Source organism: Aphelocoma coerulescens, chromosome 1A, assembly GCF_041296385.1.
Source record: "Aphelocoma coerulescens isolate FSJ_1873_10779 chromosome 1A, UR_Acoe_1.0, whole genome shotgun sequence".
Taxonomy (NCBI): domain Eukaryota; kingdom Metazoa; phylum Chordata; class Aves; order Passeriformes; family Corvidae; genus Aphelocoma; species Aphelocoma coerulescens.
In genome coordinates, this window is record NC_091014.1 from 34,751,495 (window position 1) to 34,773,953 (window position 22,459).

At 38.7% G+C, this 22,459-nt stretch overlaps 1 protein-coding gene across 6 annotated transcripts in view; it reads left to right on the plus strand.

Moving 5' to 3' along the window:
• The window catches only part of TBC1D30 (TBC1 domain family member 30), a 52,843-nt gene extending 32,758 nt beyond the window's left edge, over positions 1-20,085 (plus strand). For 4 of the 6 annotated variants that reach the window (XM_068998530.1, XM_068998551.1, XM_068998558.1 and 1 more), the window contains 9 exons: positions 115-300; positions 3,669-3,837; positions 5,206-5,374; positions 8,166-8,271; positions 13,552-13,664; positions 13,838-13,977; positions 15,620-15,826; positions 16,029-16,085; positions 17,448-20,085. In XM_068998530.1, the coding sequence (XP_068854631.1) occupies positions 115-300; positions 3,669-3,837; positions 5,206-5,374; positions 8,166-8,271; positions 13,552-13,664; positions 13,838-13,977; positions 15,620-15,826; positions 16,029-16,085; positions 17,448-18,229 (1,929 nt within the window). In that variant the 3' untranslated portion in view covers positions 18,230-20,085. The remainder of the gene's footprint in view (positions 1-114; positions 301-3,668; positions 3,838-5,205; positions 5,375-8,165; positions 8,272-13,551; positions 13,665-13,837; positions 13,978-15,619; positions 15,827-16,028; positions 16,086-17,447) is intronic. The other 2 variants (XM_068998536.1, XM_068998547.1) reach the window with 1 other exon arrangement.
• Positions 20,086-22,459: the final 2,374 nt, after the last annotated feature.

Below are 22,459 nucleotides of genomic sequence, written 5' to 3' on the forward strand. Positions count from 1 at the left end.
TGGAGGTGGAAGGAAAACTGGGACAGGCAAGAGAACTAATGGGGGAAGGAAAATACACATCTTTTTCTCTTCTTGTCATTTTTATTTTTGTTTTAATTTCTTTTTCCTTTAAAGGACCTTCACCGAACTGGCTGCAGTTCTTACTGTGGCCAGGAGGCAGAGCAAGATCGAGTGGTATTAAAACGTGTTTTGCTGGCATATGCCAGGTGGAATAAATCTGTTGGCTATTGTCAAGGATTTAACATACTAGCTGCACTTATTCTGGAAGTAATGGAGGGCAATGAAGGGGATGCCCTGAAAGTGAGTAAAATTTTTTTTTTTCAATGGTGAAGTTTGCTTTTAGTTAGTGAACTTTAGAATAAACCAATGTGTGAATTTTGGAGACGGTGTAAAAGAGCAGGACTCAAAAGACTTAGCTAATTTATATCTGTAGATTTTTTTTATTTTGTTATCCTGTCTGAGCTAAAATTAATAGTTTGAATTTTATCACTGTTAAATTTTTTTTCAAACAGAAACAAATGAGGTCTTGGCCATAAAAAAATAAATGGGACCACTGCTACTTACTGTAGAATATCTTATGCCATAATCCCAAATGTGCTTGCAAACACCATAGGTAGCTCATTATCAGCATCTTATGTGGCAGTTCCATGTGAGGCAGTTTATAAATCAGCTACATTTTAAAGCAAATCCTAGGAAAACACTAAATATTCAAAATGAAAGTAAGTCACTTTGAAGCTAATTTCTGGGCTACGTTAGTGTTAACAGTGTTTTGTTTTCTTAGACAGTTTTTATTGTAATTAAAAGAAAGTTTAATGAACTTCATAGTATGTTAGAAAATGGAAATACTATTTACTACAGGACATGGTTTAAGGTTTGGCAAGATCATGGGCAAAGTTCCTTAAATAAACTTGCTCATATGTGTGAGTTGGGGTCAAATTAATAAAAGATGACTGTGACTCTTGAGATACTGAGCTGTTTGTTTTGCCTTAGACAATGATTTAAATATGGTAAATATTTAAATTCACTCAGAGCTCCTAAAATACAAAGCTTGTGGCAGTAGGGTCCAGCTAGCTGGTATTTAATCCTTCATTCTAGACAGCTGCCTGTAATAGGAAGAAAATACCATAATATACTGAATTTGTATCAGAAAGTAGAATTTTCTTTCAGTAGTTCTTGCTTAAGATTTCCTCAATATTTTTAACTGTAATTTATCACATTTTATTGTTATCTCATACTGTCCAGAAGCTCCCTAAACACATTATGGTAGCATAGGAAATACCATTGCCCAAGGTTTATGAAGTCCAAGGTGACGATAAGATCTGTGTGTGTCCTTATGTGTTGTCTGTTATTGTGAGTTGTGTCAGGCTCCTTGTGTGGAGGAGACAATGGAATGGAGCCAGACTGCCCCAGGGAGGTAAAGCACTGAAGGCTGTTTGCACCAAAACTGGTCTTAGCTGGCAAAAATAAGAATGGAAAATAAAGTAATTTCTTTTCCAAGCTTAGTGTGTGGGCTTTGCAGGAATTTTCTTCAGGAATTTCCCCAGAAGAGAGAGGGAAGAGGGGAAGGGCAAGAAAAGGAACAGGGTGTGCGGAGGAAATAAGAATTGGGTATTAGCATTAGGTTTTGTTGTAGTTACTGCCACCTAAAGCAAGCAGTGAGTGACTTCAGAAGAGCTACAGAGTGCTGTAAAGGTGCCCTCAGGATTGTAGCTGTGGGGTAGCTGTGCTTTGGTTATTGCAGAGTCTGGGAGTTAAGGGAGCATGGGCGTTCTCAGGTCTTGCTGGTCAGGTCTCGTTTCTGGGAAGGATGTTACAAACAAAAGCTCTGTGTCTGGGAAGTACCTCCCAGAGGCCAGGAAACAGCAGATATTACTGATGCCAAGGGGCTTCAGTGAATGCCCAACCAGTGATACTTGAGTGTTCACTAGTTAATGTAGGCATTAAGTTAAATCCCTGGAGTTGTCTCAAAGCCTACAGAAATTATGGTAAGCAAGAAAATCCCAGCTTGCATGTGTAGAAGCTGTCAAAGTATGCATAAAAGTCTCATAGATAACAAAACTCAAATTTTTTCTCTTGCATGTTATTGTGTAGATATGCTACAGAATCAAATAATAAAAATAAATATGTAGAGATGTGTTATAAAGAAAGTATCTATTGCAAACTGGTAAATACAGGAAGTGCTTTTTAAAAAAAGGTCTTCTCAAAGCAATTCACATCTTGGTGAAACAGAATGAACTTCATTGTTGAAAAAGACTTCTGTTCTCCTCTGTGCTCTCATATATTTGAGATCAGTGAAGTAATACTACTCAGTGGGAAGGGAGCAAAGGCCTATATAAAAGGGTATCTTTAACATGGGGGTTTATAACTTATGTCATAAGGAATTAATGAAAACGCAAATAGCATAGTTGTAAATTAATGTTGTTATATTAAATTACTGTTCCATTGGTTGAAATATATCTGAATAAAATAAAGCATATTTTTACAAGACAGTGAAGTGACCCACTATTCAGCAAAGGTTAGGTAATGCATCTGACAAAATACAAGGCTGTCATGTAGAAGCTGTCAATTTGCCTGTGTTGACTACTGATCCACATGCTTTAAAACATGGAATGTAAGACTGCTATTACCTGAAGAAATCTTGCAAGGACAAGTGGCAGTATGTGGTCACAAGCAGCTGGGAAAGACAAGGAAGCATTAAGACTATATCAAGTGGTGCTCTTGGTAGTCCTGTGTCTGAGAAGCTGTTTTTGTAGGCATCTTACGAAAAGAGAGGGATTGGAAGGAGGATTGTCTCCTGTATATGAAGGTGCAATGCTTCTCTCGAGAATTAAGGTCTGTATGAAACATGGTAGGGATGCTCATATGAGAGAAATGGGAGACTTGAAGCAGATGGGATGACTGTGTGCTGGCTCTCTGGGTGTGGTTAGCAGAGTGGCCAAAGGGTTCATAGAAGATCGTGAAGTGAAGGTCAGTGTCTTCTGTTAGGCTGATGGTAAACACCAACTTTTGTGTATTTTTTGTTGCATTTGTTCATTCTCAAAAGTTTGACAATAATCCATTACCATCCATGTAGTTTATCTATCTCACTTGAAACAGATGTTGGCTTAAAATGTCTCGTGCTGCTTAATTTAGCACCTTTTAAAGTGACAAGATGGAGTGCAGTACACAGTAACACATTGCAGTAAAATGTATGGAGAATCTCTTTTTAAAGAACAGGACCTTGCATTTTGGAGAGGGAAAATAGGGGATTTGCAAGATCAGTTGTCGCATTAACCAGAGAAGGACAGTGAGACTCTCCAGCAGTGGAGAATCTCATAAACAATTCCAACATCAGAAGTGTCAAAATTGCTTTTGGTGTGGGTAATGCTGGCAGCTTGGGCATAGCTTACTGTGATATTGATTTCAGTCACTGATTTCAGTAATTTCATGGTTCATAAATTCTGGACAGTTTCAAGAGGTCTTTGCATCTTGAATACTGGATACCTAGGGTACTTGAGGATGCTCAAAGTGGTAATATTTTCTCCCCATTTAAGTGGAGCTGCCAGAAGCATGTGTTGCCACTGGCTCCAAGTAATTCTTATGTGAACAGAGAAATTTTATTTTTCTGTTATTCCTAGAAAATAACTGCTCTATAAATCCTACAAGATGATCTTTCATTTTTCCCACAGATCATGATTTACCTAATCGATAAGGTGCTTCCCGATAGCTACTTTGTCAATAATCTCCGTGCTCTCTCTGTGGATATGGCTGTTTTCCGAGATCTTTTACGAATGAAACTTCCTGAACTGTCCCAGCACTTAGACACCCTGCAAAGAGCTGCTAACAGAGAAAGTGGAGGTACATTCAACAGAAAATGCTATTATACCCTGTCTTGCTGTTGTTTCGTCTGAGCACTGGTTTAAAAATACAGTATTTTCAGTGTTTACATGAGTTTATTGCTTAGAATATGTATTTTAAATTGTTAAGATGAAATATGATCGTTTCCATTATTGATAACCTTAACATAAATAGGTGGTACTTCCAGGAAAAAACAAAGGGAAATAATTTGGTCCCACCACTAGCTACAAACAGAATTGTGTTGACAGGAATATACAAAGCATGGAGTGACAACACTAACATATAGCTTAGTACAAGGGCAACCTTGGAAAGGTAGTTGCTTGCCTGAGCTCAAGATAGCTGTCCTCCTACTGGTCTGTGTAGTTGCTGGCTCATATAGTTATTCTGGGAAGAGTTACAATGTGAGAGCAAGTGGGAGCAGGTTAGTATTTCTTCACCTGGATCCTTACCAATACGCAGGTGCAAAACTCAGAAGTACATCTTGCGTTGCTACTGAGAACTGGCTTTGCACTGTGAATTTTTTTTTTCTGGCGTAGCATTCCATCCAGATTAAACAGCTCTTTTATCTGGGAATGTTCTGCGGAGGGCAGGAGGTCTTTTGTTAGTTGATTTGGTTTCTTTTTCCTTTGGGAAGCCAAGTGCACCCTGAGTTCTGTCTTAGAAAAGATCTGCTACTATGTTTCATGTGGCTATGCCCAAACTGTATAAAAAACAAATGGTATCAAGGAAATATTTGCTGTTTGAAAGTGTTTTCACAGGCTGGCCTCTCTGGTCATGGCCTTCAGTGCATCAGTTGATACTGGGATGCACAAAGTGTTCTCTGAGCATAACAAGAAGGTAAAACTTCAGAGTTTCAGGCTGAAATAGTACATCTTGTTTGAAACTTAACAAGTACATCGGGATATTGAAATAATAGATATGACTTCACAGAGACAGTCACCTTCACTTTCATGTAGATAAAGACTTACACCATCAGTTGGTGAAGAAATGCAGCATTTTGTGGGAAAGTTGGTGAGTTTGTTTTGTTTCTTTTTTTTTGATAGTAGTTTTTATTTCATATTGCTTTGGGAAAGGAGAAGCAGTCTTTCTTATATAAGGGGAAAATGTGCTGGTGTATTCCAGGGTTTACAGTCCAAAACCAATGCTGTTGCTTAGTTTTTTGCAGTGCAGCAGAATGGAAGGTGACTATGTAATTTTTTCCATTGCTCTTCTCAACTTATCTTTGGACAGCTGCAGGCTAACTAGGTTTTGAACAATAACAGAGGTGCTAGAATGTCTGGTGGATTTTATGCAGTTTATACTCTTCGTAAAACAATAGTAAATTGCAGTTACTTCAAGTTTTTTGCTTGTTTGTTTTTTTAACTTCAGGAGGCTACGAACCCCCACTTACAAATGTCTTCACAATGCAGTGGTTTCTGACACTCTTTGCCACCTGTCTGCCTAACCATACAGTTCTGAAGATCTGGGATTCAGTATTCTTTGAAGGCTCTGAAATTATCCTGAGAGTAGCTTTGGCTATCTGGGCAAAGCTAGGAGAGTAAGTGGTCATTTTTATCTGTTTTTTGTTTTCAGTATGAGCCATGTTTAACTTTTGTTTTCCTTAAGACGATGTTCTCAATTCTAAACAAGATTCAATCTTTCAGGAGAGTGATTATGTTTTGAAAAAGCTGCAAAAAGGACCTTTATGGTTTCTTAAAAACACGTGATTCTGCCATCAAGTCAGAATGGGCATGATAATTAATTGACCCTTTTTGCAGAAAATTGTCTCCACTTTTTGGAGTTGTCTGTGTATAATGTCTTCGTGCTGTGCTAAAGGGTTGGACTTTCCAGAACATAAACCTCTGAAGGAACTGGTAAATACCCTGTGTAAAGACACACTCATAGACTTCAGGGTGACCGGCTAATTTACTTGGGTACCTGAAGCTGGGGGTGTTAATTCCCTTGGTTTCACTTAAGGAGACTTAAGGATTTGAGCCCATTGGCTTTGCCCAGTAGAAGAGTTCCGTTACTAAGAGAATGACTTTGTAGTACACAAGTCTTTTCTGTTAAGGCCTGAAGATGAATTTTCTGGAAATTCTCTGCTTTTAAGCACATTAAAGCCCACTTTCTGTTGTAGTCCTTTATGGCCTTGGAAACTCACCACATGGCCAGAACACAAGAGATGGTTAGTTCTTTAAACTCCTCTGTTGTCAAAGCAAATATTTGCGTTCCAAAGAGTTTACAGTGCTCCCAGAGAAATGAGTTTTGTCATTGGCTTCAGTGGGAGCTGTGAGCTGTGACAGGTCAAGCAGATGTTAGTTCAGCTGGAAACATTTTTTAGCTGGCATCAGCAGCTGCATCGATTTTTTTTCTTGTGATGCCTGTTAAAGCTCATCTTCAGTTTTTGCTCTGAAACTGAACCACTGGGATTTATGTTCAGTTCTGTCCTTGGAGCTTTCATTTCCTTTTTTCTTTCTGAATAAATTAGCACTGCAGGCCAGTAGCATTGTAAGAGGCTTTGTTTAGTACATTTAATTTTTAATCTGAAGAATAATAATTAGAATAATTTCCTGAGAGCTTTTTTTTATAGTCAGTTCATGAATGAAACTTGCAGGAGTCATTTGCATTAGGATTAACCTCTATGTAGTCACAGTGTTTTCAATAAAACGTCCTTCCAGTGGATCTCTGTGCACTTAAAAGCTGTAATTGTGAATATTAGTGCTCATAACATGATAAAAAAGGAAGTTACGACTTTGAAGATTTTACCGTAAAGCTTAAAGGAAAATTAAATGTGTTTTTAAAAATTGAAAGGAACAGAATCAAGAAATAAATAAGAATGTCTCCAAGAGAATAAGCTGATCACACTGCACATCTTGTAACTGGGGAATGGGAGAAGGTCTGGTAAAAGGTTGGGCACTGTTTTTGCTGGGAGAAGATTGTGATATTTTTGTTTCTCTTTGTCCATTAGAACTAGAACAGGGGAGATTTAAAGAAGTGGGGCCTGAAATAGTGTTCATAGTCTCATGATCTTCACACTTCTCAAGAGTAATTCTCAAAATGAAAATAGGGTGAGAAGTGCATTTTTAAAATGTGGGTGGCTCAATCATACTTCTGTTTTGAGGGAGACTGAAGGAATGGGGAAGTTAATCAGAGGTGCAGTGGAGAAAGCAGTATGTGGAAGTCATGAGAGACTGAAGGTATCAGGGCAGGTGAGCCATAAGTTGGTGATAATTGGCTACATACCCATTGTTTCTACTAATTTAAAAATTTTTTTAGCGATGTTATCATTATTTTAACCAAACTATGTTAAGATTTCAGTAGGAGCTTCATAGTTCAGTGGTTGTTAGGTACAGATGCTAAAGATCAAGGGAAGCTGCTTCTTCTATTGCTTAAGAAAAAAGGCAGTGTTTTTTTTTTCATCATTCCAGCATCTATGTTTTAGAGGAGAGGCTACAATATGTAGCCATTGATGCATTTCCTTGGGATATAAGTAAAACAAATTTTTCACTTGACAGGAGAGGTGTTTAGCAGCTGACCCTAATGTATGTAGAACATTAACTCATGAAAGCATTTTACTTATATTTCTCTTCCTCTAGATGACACTCTGTGTGTTTAGAATGATTCTGTGTTTTTAGAAATTTAAAGAACAGTGTGGAAAAAATACTCAATTGAACCTCACTCCCCAAAACAAGACAGGCAAGAGCATACTGCCAAAGCAAACAAACAACCAAAAAACTAAAACAGTTCCCATCTCTAATTTAGAAATAGCATTCACAAACATGATGAGTGAATTTTCCTTCATTCTTCATTATGTCAGTTAAATTATTTTTTAACATAATGACATGTATGAATGCACCTATACTTAATTTATTCCACAGGAATGGTTTCTGGCCAGAGAATATCTTCCTGTCTGACAAAAAAAGTTCAGCCAGTGAGTTTGGCCATTTGGTGCATGGTGAAGAATGGGTGATAAGGCAGCTAAGAAATCTTTATGCTCCCTTTTTGAGCTGATGAAAGAACTCCCTTGTGCTAGTAGGAGGCAAAGTTTATTGATTCTTGTGCTGTAGAAGTGAAAGGGCCAGAGGGAATAGCCTGTCTGGAGAGATATGAATCTGTTATCATGAGGAGTCAGGACAGTAAGCTGTACTCAGTGCATCTTTTTACTGCTGCAGCTTTTCCAGTGTTGTGTGCGCTGTTTTATTACTTGGAAGTCTAGACAGAATTGCAAATAAAAGTTAAGCTGTCTAATGAAAATGCATATTTTATCATGACAAGAAAATCTGTTTTGTTTTGAATGCGTAGAATCATATGTAAAAGTAAAATAAAAACCAGCATGTATTTTGACGTAGGCAAATTGAGTGTTGTGAAACTGCAGATGAGTTTTACAGTACTATGGGCAAGCTGACCCAGGAGATGCTTGAAGACAGTCTGATTGACAGCAATGAACTTATGCAGGTGAGTAATTTTGATGTAATTATTTTTTGTGTTTTCTATGTTGATTTCTGACAAATTATATTTTTGTTCAGATACTGCAGAAACCTAAATTCTCCCAAGAATAAAAGTTTCAGATAACTGGATTGAGCTAGCACGTCAATGAAACAAATAGATGATCTGCAGTTAGAGCTAGAATCTTATTTTATATATGAAATATGGAGAACCACTCGGCTTCATTTAATACAAATTGATTCTATGTTGACAGTTGAAAGTCTTTTGTGATATAATGCCCAATTGGATTTACACAAGTAAGATGTAGAATCTTCTAGTAGTCACGATTTTTAGGGTGTTCTTTTGCCTTATTTTTATGTTTTGGTCAGTTGCTTATTACACTGTGTCCTTTTCATCCTGCAGACACTGTGGGAAATAAGAGTTTATGAAGTGAGAAGTGTATAAAAAGTCCTTTATGGTTTAAAAAAAAAAAACATGAACAATCAGTAGTGTACTGTAAACAAACACATTTGTAGATAATTGCAGTCCCTGAGTTTTTAAAGCATATGTCATTATATGAGAACAAAGACCCACATTGTTCTGGAAAAGGAAAGGGCCTTTAGTATCACATATACAATTTATTTGTTTACAGTTACACTTACTCTTGTGATATTTTTAAGGTGTTGTCTACTTAGATGTTTTATAAGGACTTCGTGCTACAGTTCTGGAACTTTCCTTTTTGATGAGTTAGAGCATAGAGTTTAAATGGGTGCAAGTACAGAGAACATAATTCACCTGAAACTTTGTACCTGTCTTAGGGGAAGGAAAAAAGTCAGTCTATGAAGCTACACAAGTTTAATAACAGTTGTTAGCAGGTAATAGAATAGTTGACTTCTCTTACCTATTGTTGGAAGTGTCAAAGTACACTTACCTCGTCTGGTTAAGTACTGCCCTGAAGTAAAGGATTGTTTTCAGTTTTATTATTTTGGCCATTGTTATTTTGTCTGATGAGGAAGCTCTAGGAAGGGGAGGAGTGAGTGTTGTGGCTTTGTTTTGCTTCAAAAATGGAAATGCAGCTGGTCAAAGGTACTCACATGCTTTTTGAAAATGTGTTAAGGTTCCTCAAAAGACGGTTCAGATACTGAGGATGTGTAAGGAGGGCAGCACAAGCTGACATCTTCTCATTATGTTTCAGTTCCTGGTCTCCAGTGCGGTACAAAATCAAGATGTGGCATTTGTGAATAAGAATAATTTTGGGAAAGCTGAGGTGGTCTTTCATGACTGTCGATTTCTTTCTTTGCTACTGTAATAGAAGATAAGGCATGGGTAACTTACTGGTTGGAGGGATGGAAGGATATTTTTGTTTTTTAACTGTTGCAATTAAAATACTAGCAAATCAGCAATCTTTTTTGTGCTTCCACAAAAAATGAGTATTTGGCACAATACATATGTGTGCTCCTTGTGTATGTCGGTATTTGGTTGCACTGACAGGAGTGTTATGGTAGAATGGCATTGCCATTGATATGAAGAATGTGACAGGTTTAATACTGTGTATGGAGGAGCAGTGGATCTGGTTTATGTGTGTCCTCTCAGTTGAAGAAACCACAATATAGTTTGCATAGCATTCTTCAAGTCAAAAACAGGCACTGGCAGTGTAGCCATCTCTGAGGTCTTTAGTCTAGGCCCTCTTTATCCTAAGTAAAGAGTCCACTTTTCCTAAGTGAAAAGAATAAAGCACTACAAGAGTACAAGAGAGCATATAAGTGCTACCATGTATCTGATCGGAGAAAAGAATTAAGAAATATGAACCATTGCATTAATGAAAAAGTCCAGGCTGCTTGAACATACTGGTTTTTAAATTGCTTTAAGCTTTTTCAGAGGAGTCATCCAGAGATGCTTTGTTTTCAATTTTTCTTTCTTTTCCCCTAATAAAAATCAGAATGATGAATTTACATCTAATACTTTTTACAAGATGTCCCAAGGATTAGTATCCTACTGTGGGAAAGGACTAATATCCAACTCTGCCTTCCCTACACATTTCAGTAGAGTTCGCTGGTGGCAATCATCTCACTTCTCTTTAGACTTGCATAACGCTTATATTTGCATCTAAACTACTTGTCCAGGCTCACTTAAGCCAGAGTAACAGACACTTCTAAACCACTGGAAAACAAATTGTGCTCTAAGAGCCTTGTTTCTTTTGGGAGTTGGAGGAGGGAGGTACAACTGATCCTTCAAGGGAAGTGTTGGCAGAGCAGATGTCTAAAGTAGAACAGGGGCTCATGTCCTCATTCTCTCCACCAGCGTGTACAGTTGCTGCAGTTTTATCCCTCCCATGCAGACAGTACCTACAGTTAGGATGGAAGCCTTAAAGCTTTTGCAGATTTGGCCCTTGTGTGGCAAGAGTTCTTAGTGTTTTACTAAGGAGAGCATGGAGGCATTGGAGGAGCAAGCCAGCCTACAGTTTCCTCCTTTTTCAGATTGAACAGTTTGGGTGAATAAAGGGTGAATGCTGTACACATCAGATTCTAGACTGGGTATGTATTGGTTCCAATATGGAGACAGAAGGCTGTACACCAGGTGTCTGCAGATATTCTAAACAGAGTGTGCTAGACTGAGTCTGTGCTTTCATGCCTTCTCAGAAAGCGAGCATTTTTATAAGCAGCTGAACTAATTCAGTTTGTACACCCAGAAACATTGCAGCACAGAGGAGGTGAGAACTGGAGGAGAGGCATCCCTTTGTATTTACTGGGATGGAGGGGAACAGGGATTAATCTTTCTGAGATACTCTAGCATTGTGGACTATCTCCCAAGGCAGTTACCCTGAGTTAATGGTATTCGCTGTTAACTTTCTACTTGAGTAGTACTTTGTTTTCTTTTGGGTTTGTTTTTGCTTTTTCTTTTTGTTTTGTGTTCTTAGTCAAAATGAAAAGAAAGAAGAGCCTTAAACCAGTGAGGAGCAGCTATTGAGATAAGAGATGAGTTGTCTGCAAAATGGCTTACCCTGTTTGGAAGCCACAGCCTATCACCTCCCATATGGTGTTCCACTGAGGGTGTAGATGGCTTTGTTTTTTTAGGGTAAGGCAAAGGATTGTCAGATGATTTAAGGTGAGAATAGAGGGTTTTTTTCCTTCTCTCTTTTCTTGTTCCCAGGATCTGTCCCTTATGGCTGTAAATAGGATGCTAAGTTTGGCTGCATCGTGCTTTGTGTGTGTAGGCTATTTCCCTCTGGGACAGTTCCCCAGAATTAACCAAATGGGATCCAAAGCAGTGTAAAAACTAGAAAAAGAGTGCTTTGACTCTGAAGTGTTGCTGGGAGGATATCACAGGTGTTGATTCACAATATTTTTTTAAAATTTTCAGTGGAACTTGCACTGGCATAAAATTTATTTTGTGGATCTCTTAGCCAGGTGGTAAGCAAGGCCTACAGTTATAGCCTGATAACAATAATTAAGCTAAAAATATGTATGCTAAATGAAAGAAATTGTAGAAGATGTGGAAGAGACACAGATTGGAGACAGGCAGAAGCTGAAAGCGTAATCTGAAACAGTAGGTGCAAGGAGTAAATGGAGGACTCGGAGCCGACTGTTTCACTTAAAGGGTAACTAGCATATGGAACAGGTTACCTGAGAAGGACATTGACATAAAGAGTAGAAAAAAATTCCAGACAAACCTCCAGAGAGAGTTGAAACATACAAAAAAAAAAACCCTAGCAGGAGAGGATGGTGGAGATCAAACAAGCAGGTAGACATGTTGGGCTGGAGGTGGGTCTTTCTCCAGATCATAAAATTCCTTTGTCTGCTAGACTGATGGGAAATCACTGTTCAGGCCCTAGAGAATATTTTTCTTTCACAGTAGCATTGTAGTTTAATGGAGTGGCAAAGCTTCAGTTCATGCACTGTATTTTTGGAGGCGTCTTCCTTAGAGTCTGTGCATGGCTCGAACTGTAAAAGCGTTCTCACAGAGAAGCCTTTTGAGGTGCACTATTGCCCTGTCTCTGATTCAGACAGGAGTGTCCTTCCTGCTCCTCAGTGCTTACATCAGTGCCATTAGGGAAACTTTTTTCCTCCTTATGTCAGGAAATGTTTAGTACTGAATTCATGTTTGCAATTTTCCTTAGTGTATTTAGCATAGACAAGACATAGTTCAAGAATGGATTATGTAGAAACTGTTCAGAATTTCCTTTCATCTTAATTGAGGTCATTTGCCTTCGGATGAAAATGTCACTGACTTAATAGCACAGGTAAAAAATATGTAAGTGAAGATTTACTGTCACAGCTAATGAGAAAATTTTATGTTGCTGTCTTTCAAAAGATACTTAATTTTCAGGGTGTGGAAAAGCTTTAGTATTTCAGAGAAATGGGAAATTATATTTTTGGTTTTGTTTTTTTTTTTCTTCTGACATTGAGACTCCCAATGAATTATTTGGCAGTTATTTGAAAGTTCTGAGTAGTGAACAAAACCAGGGAAAAAAAGGCAACTAAAGTAGGTAGGAACAAATCAGCTGTGATATTGCAATGAATATGATGCATCTTTATGCCAGGTTGGCTGGTGACTTACAGCAAAAGTAATGCTGAAAGGAAATGCATTTGCAACTACGTATCTTCTTTGAGTTGAGAATATCTATTAGCATTTTGATTACCTTGTTTTAGAAAAACAACTACCTTTACCCCACCAAACCCCACCATTCCCCTCAAAACCAACCAGCAATCAAAACTAGAAACTGAGGGAAGAAAACTTGGGTAATGTTGGATCCTTCCTCTTTAGCTATAATTTTTGTGTTGGCATGATTTCTTTCACACAAGCTCTTGAGCTTCTCAGGTAAAATAATGAATCAGCTAACAGTCCACATCAATGAGGATCTGTCCCTTCCTATCTCTGCTAGTGCTAATACTTCATTGAATACTTGAGCAAAAACACGGGTCTTCTGGTAAGATCCCCAAATCCTAAATGATGAATTCATGTAAATGAAATAATAATTGGAGGAGCATTTCTGGTGTACTGGCAGGGTGGGTTTGACAATAATTACTAAGTGAGTATAGGAGTTGAAAAGGATCCTACAGCTCATGTTATCAGTTCCTTTTTGGTTTTTTTAACTGAACTGTGTATTTTTCTAGCAAGTCAGTCTTTATTTTTCTTACAGGAAATACTGACTGAATCATAAAACTAGACCATTTTCTTACAGCGTGTGAATGTGCAAGAATGTGCAGCCTTTAATCCTGCAAGACTGTGGAAGTCTATTCATGGAAAAATCTTTTGTGAGACTGCTAATTAAAGTGAAAATTTTTAAAGTTTCCTTTTTTCCCTCCCTAGACTGTTTACACCATGGCTCAGTTTCCTTTCCCACAACTGGCAGAATTAAGGGAGAAATACACGTACAATATTACTCCTTTCCCTGCAGCAGTAAAATCAACTTCATTTTCAGGGTAAGTTTGGAATGCACTGCATATGGTATATAGGGTTATTGGTTACCCTCCACAGATGGTGAAAAGGGAGGTGGAATCCTGCCTTGTATGCGTCTAAAAATGGTAAAAATGCTCTGTAATGTTCACATTTAAGAATGTCTCTTTTTTACTTCTCTTATGTTCTCTTTTGACAGAAGGTTAGGTAGAACCAGAGACAGTGATGAAGAGAATGACTTAGATGATGAAGACTCAATTGCTAATGCAATTGGTTGTCTTGGACCATTAAGTGGGTTTTTGGCACCAGAGCTCCAAAAATACCAAAAACAGGTGAAAGGTAAAAGTGATTTTTTTAATTTTGGAAAACATAGTTAAATCTCTATGACCTTTCAGAAATTGTCTGCAGCTCTGTCTGTGAAAGCTGCTATGGAAAATGTGTTTTCTATGCACATAGAGGTTACAGTAGGTGCCAAATGACTTGCTCTGTATTCCATAAAGATGTCTTCAAAGCTGAGTTGGAAGGCTGTAGGTATACAGTAAATGATGGTGTGAGGTAAGGATTTGGCTACAGTAATGATTAACAAATCAACCCCATAGTGTTGCCCACACACAAAAAAAGAAGCATATGAGAAAAAAAGTCCACCCTAAATCCATGCATATTTCTGAGTCAGCTGTTAGGTAGTCAGCATTTTCTGAAAGGTGTACCTTTAATAAATGATCTCGACCTTTATTAGTATATTCATGGCAAATACTGGAACCTGTCAGCAGTGAGTGAATTCTGCAGGTGATTTCACTGCCCTTTTGGTCAAACCTTCAGATTGTTGTATGTTTTGGATATATTCATATTTAAGAAAAAATTGGTATGGTTTGGGGTGTTCTGACAAAATGTCACTATTTTTCAAATCCTTCCACACTGAAAATTTCTTGACAGAATTGTATGTACACCAGTGCAAATTCTCTATAAGCAGTATAAAATGCTGATCCATACAAGAAAAGCAAAGAACGTTTGTTAACTTGCATCAACCTTTATGAAACGGTACTGGATCAACAGTAATTTCACAATATCCTAGGAGAGGCCATTTTTATTTATCCCCAACTGACCTCCACCTTCACCCTCAAAAAAACCCCAAACTGATGTAGCAGTTGCTGTTTACACTTCATCATTCTTGTGTCTCGGTTTTGCTGAGACCTGTAAGCTGCAATTTTCCTCTTGATTGCTGTGGTGTTTTGTTTTTCCCTTCCTGAGGGACTCTCTACCTGCTGCTTCAAACTAGCACTTAGTCAGAACATCAAACTGCTGTTGCAAACTAAGCCAAAGACAAATAAACATTCCTTGAAAAAGAATTATCCTCCTGACCCTGGAGTGCCAGGTTGGTGGTGCATCAGAAACAGCTGTGAAAATAAATTGCCCTGCTGCTGTTGCTCTGCAGCTGTTGATCAGAGACACTCTCAAGTTGTCTGATCCTCAGCTGCTCTGTGCCTAACCCTTTTGTTGCTACTAGCAGCTTTCTCCCTGTGGTGTTCTGTTTCTTGATGCTTCTTGCTGGCAGCTTAAGGTTGGTTGTTTAATCTCATGCCTGCTTGACTGTAATGTATTTTGTAACTTGCTCTGTCGGCCTCTATGACAACAGAGTATCTTTAATAATCTGTTATTGAATTACTTCAGTGGTGGCTTGATGTACTTTTGAACACTTGAAGAACTCTTCTTATAACTTTGCATTGCCATGTTAATTGACTTTTGTACTCTTTAACCTCCCCTCAAACCCTTGCTATTCTTAAGCAGTAGTACTATTTGCAATACTTCTTATTGTAAATACCACAGCTTAGTTAAATATACATATTATAATAAATTTTTAATTAAAGACTACTGTTAAATAAGATGATAGGAATCAGACACAGACTTCCTTTGGAAACAATCTGCAGAACTTTTGAGTACACTAATTTACTCCTCACCTTCACTTTATTCTTTCCTTCTACAGATCAGAATGAGGAACAAAGTCTTGGTTCCAGTAACATTGCAGAATTAAGTCCAGGAGCAATAGACTCTTGCAGAAGTGACTATCACACTGCTTTTAACAGCATGATGATGGAGCGTATGACCACTGATATTAATGCACTGAAAAAGCAATATTCCAGGATAAAGAAGAAGCAGCAACAGCAGGTTCACCATGTGTATATCAGAGCAGGTAACACATCAAAACATGCTTCATTTCCTGATTTATTACAAACTAACTTCATCATTGGAGGCTAGGCAAATGATGTTCTTTTGCATGTAACCAAACAGACAAAACAAGAAAGATTGATGGAATATATAACATTAGTCATAAAGTGGGTACCACTTCATGCAGACAGAAAACAAGAAAGTGATATTTTTTCTTCTTTTGTCAGGATCTGAAGATGATGACCCTGGGGTTTTCTTGGGTCCCAGGGACCAAGTAAACAATGGTATTTAAAAGTAGCTTTGCTATCTGGGTACATTGTGTTGATCTCCCTGATTAAAAACTTTAAATCTTTGGCATTCTTGGAATTGACATACTGATGCACTGGAAAAAGTGAATGCAGAGATGAGGATGCTTCAGATCATGTGGCAGGTAGATTCCTAGCTGGTCTGTGTTATCCAAACTTCTTTGAATTCAGCTGGGCATGGCAAATTATGCAACTGAAGGAACCGGCTTAGATGTTCCATTGTGGCTGGCAGTTTCCCTAGCCATAATGGTACTGTTGTGAGGACTGAGCTGGACATCAGTCCCTTATTTAGCAATCCATGTTACGGAGTCTGTCTCCCTAATTGTGAGACCCAGCAGTACAGGGGTTGGCATAAAATGCACAGCTGAAGGTTTTACTGGGTATACAAGCTGAACACAGTCCACCCCACTCATTCCTCCCACTTAGGTGTCATCTTTCTAAGTCAGCATTGAACCATGCAAGTGGGTTGCTGTGGAGAATTTTTATTTCTCTTCTAGATTGTCTAAACTTGTGCTAGCATGAGTGTTGGAATACATGGAGCTGCAATTTTTTGTTTACATGATTTAGAAAGAATTTTTAAAAAAATATTAGTGAAGCATTTGCAATGAACAAAGGCTGTAGCCAGCAGAAACAGTGCAAACAGTGAAATGTTGATTCCCAAGGATGCCAACCCCTACCTTCCAAAGACAAATCTTTCTAATCTTACTAATCATGATGCAGGGCTGGGTTTCTCATTTAATCAAACTGCCATCTAATCAGTAATTCTCAGTCTACTCCTCTGGCTTCATAAGATGTGGTTTATCCATCAAAAGTTAATTTTAAAAATTAACTAAAAGTTAATTTTAAAAATAAATTAAAACTTTAATTCGTTTTCCATTTTCCAGTCGCACAAGCCTCATGGAGAGGCTTGTGTGCCTGACCTCATATGGAGACTGAATTGCCTCTTGCTGTTGGAAGAGAAATGAAGGAGAAGGGAAAGATCAGAAGCCAATATTAATGTTAAACTATCAGTTTTAGTGCAATTCCAAAAATCAAGAAGCTATTTTTAAAAATTATTTATTTTCATGGTACTCCTGGCTCAGGACTTATCCATAGGTGGAAAGCAGTGAGGGAGGACAGAAAATCCTTACATAGAAGGTGCAGCTTTGTGTTCAAGTCTTAAGACAGAAGTGAAATTCAGTGATGATTTTTAAGTTTGGATTGGTTTTTTTTAAATACATTCAGTCCTACAAACCTTTGCTATACCTCAAGAAAAGTGTCAAATTTGGTGGTGGATCCTTTGAACATTAATTTGTTTAGTTCTTTAATAATACTGTGTTTCTGTTAAATGCTTTCTTTCAGACAAGGGGCCAGTTACCAGCCTCCTCCCTTCTCAGGTAAACCATTCCCCAGTGATAAACCACCTCCTTTTAGGAAAGAAGATGAAATTGAATAACAGGTCTCTCAAAAATGCTGTTATTCACATCCCAAGCCATGTAACGGGGAAGATGTCTCCCATTCCTCAAGAAGATCTTAAAACAAAGCTGAACTCTCCGTGGCGCACTCATATACGAGTTCACCGGAAGAACATTGCTAGGGCCAAAGGCCAGCTAGGCTACGGGGATACTGTAGGACTGATAGATGAGCAGAGTGAGAGCTGTAAATCAAGTAGTCCAGGTGCAAAGGAGGAGGCTTCCAAATGTTCTGACTTTGGAGAAAGAGAAGGAGGTGGTTTGGATGACAGGACTACTCGGAAGGCTGAGCAGCAGTCATCTGAGCCAGTCTCTATGGACAGCAGTACAAACATGTCCGTGGTTCAGCTAAAACTGGAAGCACTGGAACTCACCTCAGATACCCAAACCGATGTGGAGTCAACATCCCATCAGTCCAGCCAGCCACGTTTATCAGAGTCTTCCACTTCATCCAGAGACAGTGGAAACCTGGCTAAATCTCCCCAGCCTGGGAACCCAAAGCCACAAGTCTTCAATCCTTTTCCCAGTGTCAAGCCTCTTCGAAAGTCAGCTACAGCCAGGAATTTAGGGCTATATGGCCCCACTGAAAGAACGCCAACTGTGCACTTCCCACAAATGAGCAGAAGTTTCAATAAATCTGCCAGTGGCAACAGTGGGACCAGGAAACGATGATGTGCTACCTGGTACTTACTATTTCTGACAGCAACAAAAGAATTTGTATTGCCTTTTTTTTTAACGTGTGCATGTGTATGTGTGTCCCAAAGCATTTCTAATTGCTAATTAAGTAACAGGGACAAAAGTGGTTACCAGATATATAAGTATGTGTCTTTGAAAATTGTACTTCCATATTGTTATGGGATAGATTAGTGAAGATGCATTCTGGCACCCTATTGTTAATTCTGATGGTCCTGTGTAAAATAAACAATTACTTGCAATGTGAAACATACTGTTTCTTAAAGTCTAACTCAGACATTAAATCACCAGCTGCCTTTAACCCCTCAGCCCCCCATGGCTGCCTCCTGTCTTTCTGAGCCTGAAGGACAAATTGTCCAGGGCAGCAGACAAGGTGTAACAGTTTTTGTGACTGTTAAGCAGCTTCCCCATCAGACCTCATCATCATACTCCGGGAGTAGCTGGAGAAGCCATGACTAACAGAAGCACAAGCAGCCCTAGCAATCAAAAGTGTCACTTTGTGACATCTGATTTCAGATCTTCTTGAGCAGCATTTTGTGCTTCTCTTCCCACAGCAATTCTCTGCTGATACTATTTTTAATATAAACCTAATCATTGAGCATGAGAGCAGCAGACATAAGTCCATCCACAACACAGGTTTGCTCCTTCTCTGTTACATGTGTACATACATGCATTTCTGTTACATTCTGCTGGAGAGTTGCAGCACTGTAAAACTAGGAATTAGGTACAACTATTTGTGTAGTTGTATGATTATTATTCTGATGCATCTTGGCTTCAATGGATTTAAAAGTTATTATCTAGATTAGACTTCTAGCTAAATAATATTTGCCAGCTTAGCAGTAGGTAAAATATATGAATGTTCCAAAGTAGTTTAGGGGTTTAAATTCTATAAATAGAGTGATTAGATACTGAGTGCCACTTCCCATTAAAAACCAACACATCAGCTACTATGTTAGTGGGATGGACTCTTGGGCTTCCATGTCTTGGTTCCTTTTTAGTGTGAAAGAAAGTGATAAACTGAGTATTTATTTCCAAATCAAAAAACAAAGCTGATGAACACCGTATGACAAGTACTTATATATATATATATATATATATAACACAGGCAGACAGAGAAACTAAATATAGGTCATTCAACTTCAGGGTTGCAAAATCAAGTACTCAAACTCCAAGAAATTCAGGTTGCTCTTAAATTATTGCAGCTCTGTCAAGTGGCATATACTGACTGTGATTCATTACCTTGATTCCAAGCTTCCTGTGGCATGAAAGGACCAATATTTTAAACTGGAGTAAAAGCAGTAATGATGAATCAGCTCCATTGTATGTAATATCTTACTTTTTAAAATTCTTTGTTAAATTTGCAAATTAATATATCATTGTCTATTAATGTATTCCATAGCCTATAGTATGTGACACCAGTTTTACTGTATACCATAACTTATAAGCTGTACAATATACTCTGTTCATTGTTGTGGGGACAGTTTTATTTTGCTGTGTTTCATATAAGTGTATGCCTATATAATAATATACAAGTATGAACACTATAAATATAAAACCGATGTAGATCAGATCTTGCCCCTGCCTTATTTCCAGGCTATAGTAGTATTGTCACTAATAATTACTTACAGCACTAAGTAAATTTAAAATAATGTAGAATTTAGTCACTGATTATGGACTGAATGTGAATTGTTTCTGTACTGAATTAGAAGAAATGGACTTCTCAAAAATTTTCCTGTGAATCATCCTCCCCAGTTTTTCTTAGCTTCAGTGCATCATGCGGTTGTATACTGAACCCGTACAAATAAAAGGACTGTCAATCTGCAAAACCTGCTAAAGTGGTCCGAGTATGTGCATGAATTTTCACCATTTTACAAAGTGAGTAAGCAATGGAAAATTAGAAAATTATGCATGGATATAGGTCTGGGGAAAGAACAACACATTCTAGTGATTCAGAATGATTAATAATTTACAAGTGTGCACTCAGGTCTTGGACTGTTGGGATTGAGGTGAAGGAACCACAGCTAATCAGTGCATTGGTTTGGTGATGCTTGCTGGAGGAAGTTTTCTTTAAGTACTTCTTGATGAGAAAATAGAATGTCATGTTAGCTACCTCAAAGGTACATTTCTGTACCTCAAAGGATATTCACTCTCTACCTGGAATACTGTTGGAACATACAGCAAAAACAACTTCATTGCTTAGTATTGAGACAGAACACTAAGATGGGGTCCAGAGAACCAGGGAATTACGGAGAAGTTTCACATTATTTTTTCTTAAAGAATCCCTTCAGCAAATGATGTCTAGTGATGAAGCAAGTTGTGCTTGGAAGAGTGCCATCGTAGCACTGAGGGTGCTGGGAAGTATGATGGTGGGAGTCTGCTCCGTAAACATTTTGTTCTCCTTGAGCCTTCTTGTGCTAATGCTCTCTTCCATCTGACCAAATGACATTTCTGTTTGTTGGGTTTTTTTAAAATTCCTTGAGTCTTTTTTTTTTTTTTTGGGGGGGGGGGGGGGGGGGGCGGGGGCAGAAAGTATCTTAATAGGATCATGTTGACTTTTACTTCTGAGCATGTGTTTCACCATCATCAAATGAAAGCTCTCAAAGGACAGGCGTTTGATTCCATTTTGTGGACACTTACAGTCCTGCAAGTGGATACAGGTCCATAGCTATTCAGAGATTATTTGAAATTGTCTATGCTTTGAGAGTAAAAATTGCAGATGGTAGAGATAAGTTTTTCAGATTTGCTGTAAGCAAAACCTGATTTCATTCACATCTGCAACTATAGTGCAAATTCAATTTTGTGTACTTAACAAAATCCTACGTCCATTTAAAACAACCTAAGTGGTTGCTAGAAAGGCAACAAAATGTTATTTCATACAAAAGTAAAAGGCAGCCCTTTACTCTGGTATTTCCAATTCAGGTAAAAGCTCATTTTCAAAATTCAAGACTTAAAATCTGTATCAAGCTTTCACAACATCTATTTTAAACCATGTGAATTTTTTTGTACAGAAATAAGGTGATTGGTTTCACTGTACTGTAGTTTTCCTTGACCTTCTTTGCAAGGAGTTACCTCGTGCCTATCCATGGACAGGAGTAGCATCTGGCTGAGTGGCAGGGAGCCACTATCATCTGACACCAGCTCCACTGAAGTATGAAGAGATAGGAAACTCATCCAAATGCATCCCTATCCTAGTCAATGCTTTGCTCCAATTTTACTTGCTTTTTATTGGTGAAAGTTTCATTCAAAGTTGTTGTAGAGGCCTGCCAGTGCTTTGAGATGCGCTGTCAGGCCAGAAAAACACCCTCAGCCCGTGTGCCATTAGCCAGCAGGGACTGGAGAGGTGACTGGTTTCTCAGGCAGCCAGAAGCTCTCAGGCACCTTTGAACACCTCTGTGTTAACAGCATCCTTGGGAAGGTGTGCTCCTTTGTGGGAGGGGTGAATCCAGTGTACTGCAGGAAAATGCACGTGTGAAGGGTCTCTTCTGCACACCATTTTCCCGCTGAAGAGCCTTCAGGGTTTGCCCCAGCTGACAGGCTGATACAAGATATTTGACATGATTTAGGACATAGAAGTGGTTTACAGTGTCAGACCATGCTCAGGCCCTGCCTCCCACAGCCTGCAGAGTGCCATTTCAGTTCTGCTTCGTCCTGTCAGCAGCACGCAGCACTTACTGGCTCACCACAGGTTTAAAAAGAACCACAAAGGTTTCCGCGTCTTTTTCTGATAAAACTCTATCAAACCACACTGGCTTACCACAAATAAGCAGGCAGGCATGGTGGTGGCACTGAAGGTGATACATGTGGATGGAGAGGCTGGGAGGAGGGAAGGAGCAACTCATCCAGGTCAAAGGTACAAGAAGTTCTGAGGGAAAGCAAACTCCTTGGGGCCTGTGTGGCTTTTTAGGTTTTTTAGTTGTAAACAACAAATCCATGACATGTTGCTTCCTACCCATCCTTCCTGTGTTCAAAGCGCTCATGGACTTTCCTGATGCCAGGCAGGTGCCACATCCCGCAATGGTGTTGTCCACCCACTTGGTAGCCCAGTGGTTGCTCCTGCCCTGTCAGGAACCAGCCTTGGCAGGAGGGAGATGCCTGTGGAGAGCCCTCTGATGAGGTTCACTGTGGCTCCCTTCACACTGAGCCATCTAAAAGGGTCTCCTCTCATGGATGTGTATGGTTTTTTGTTCTCGCTTGTTGATTTTCTGATGT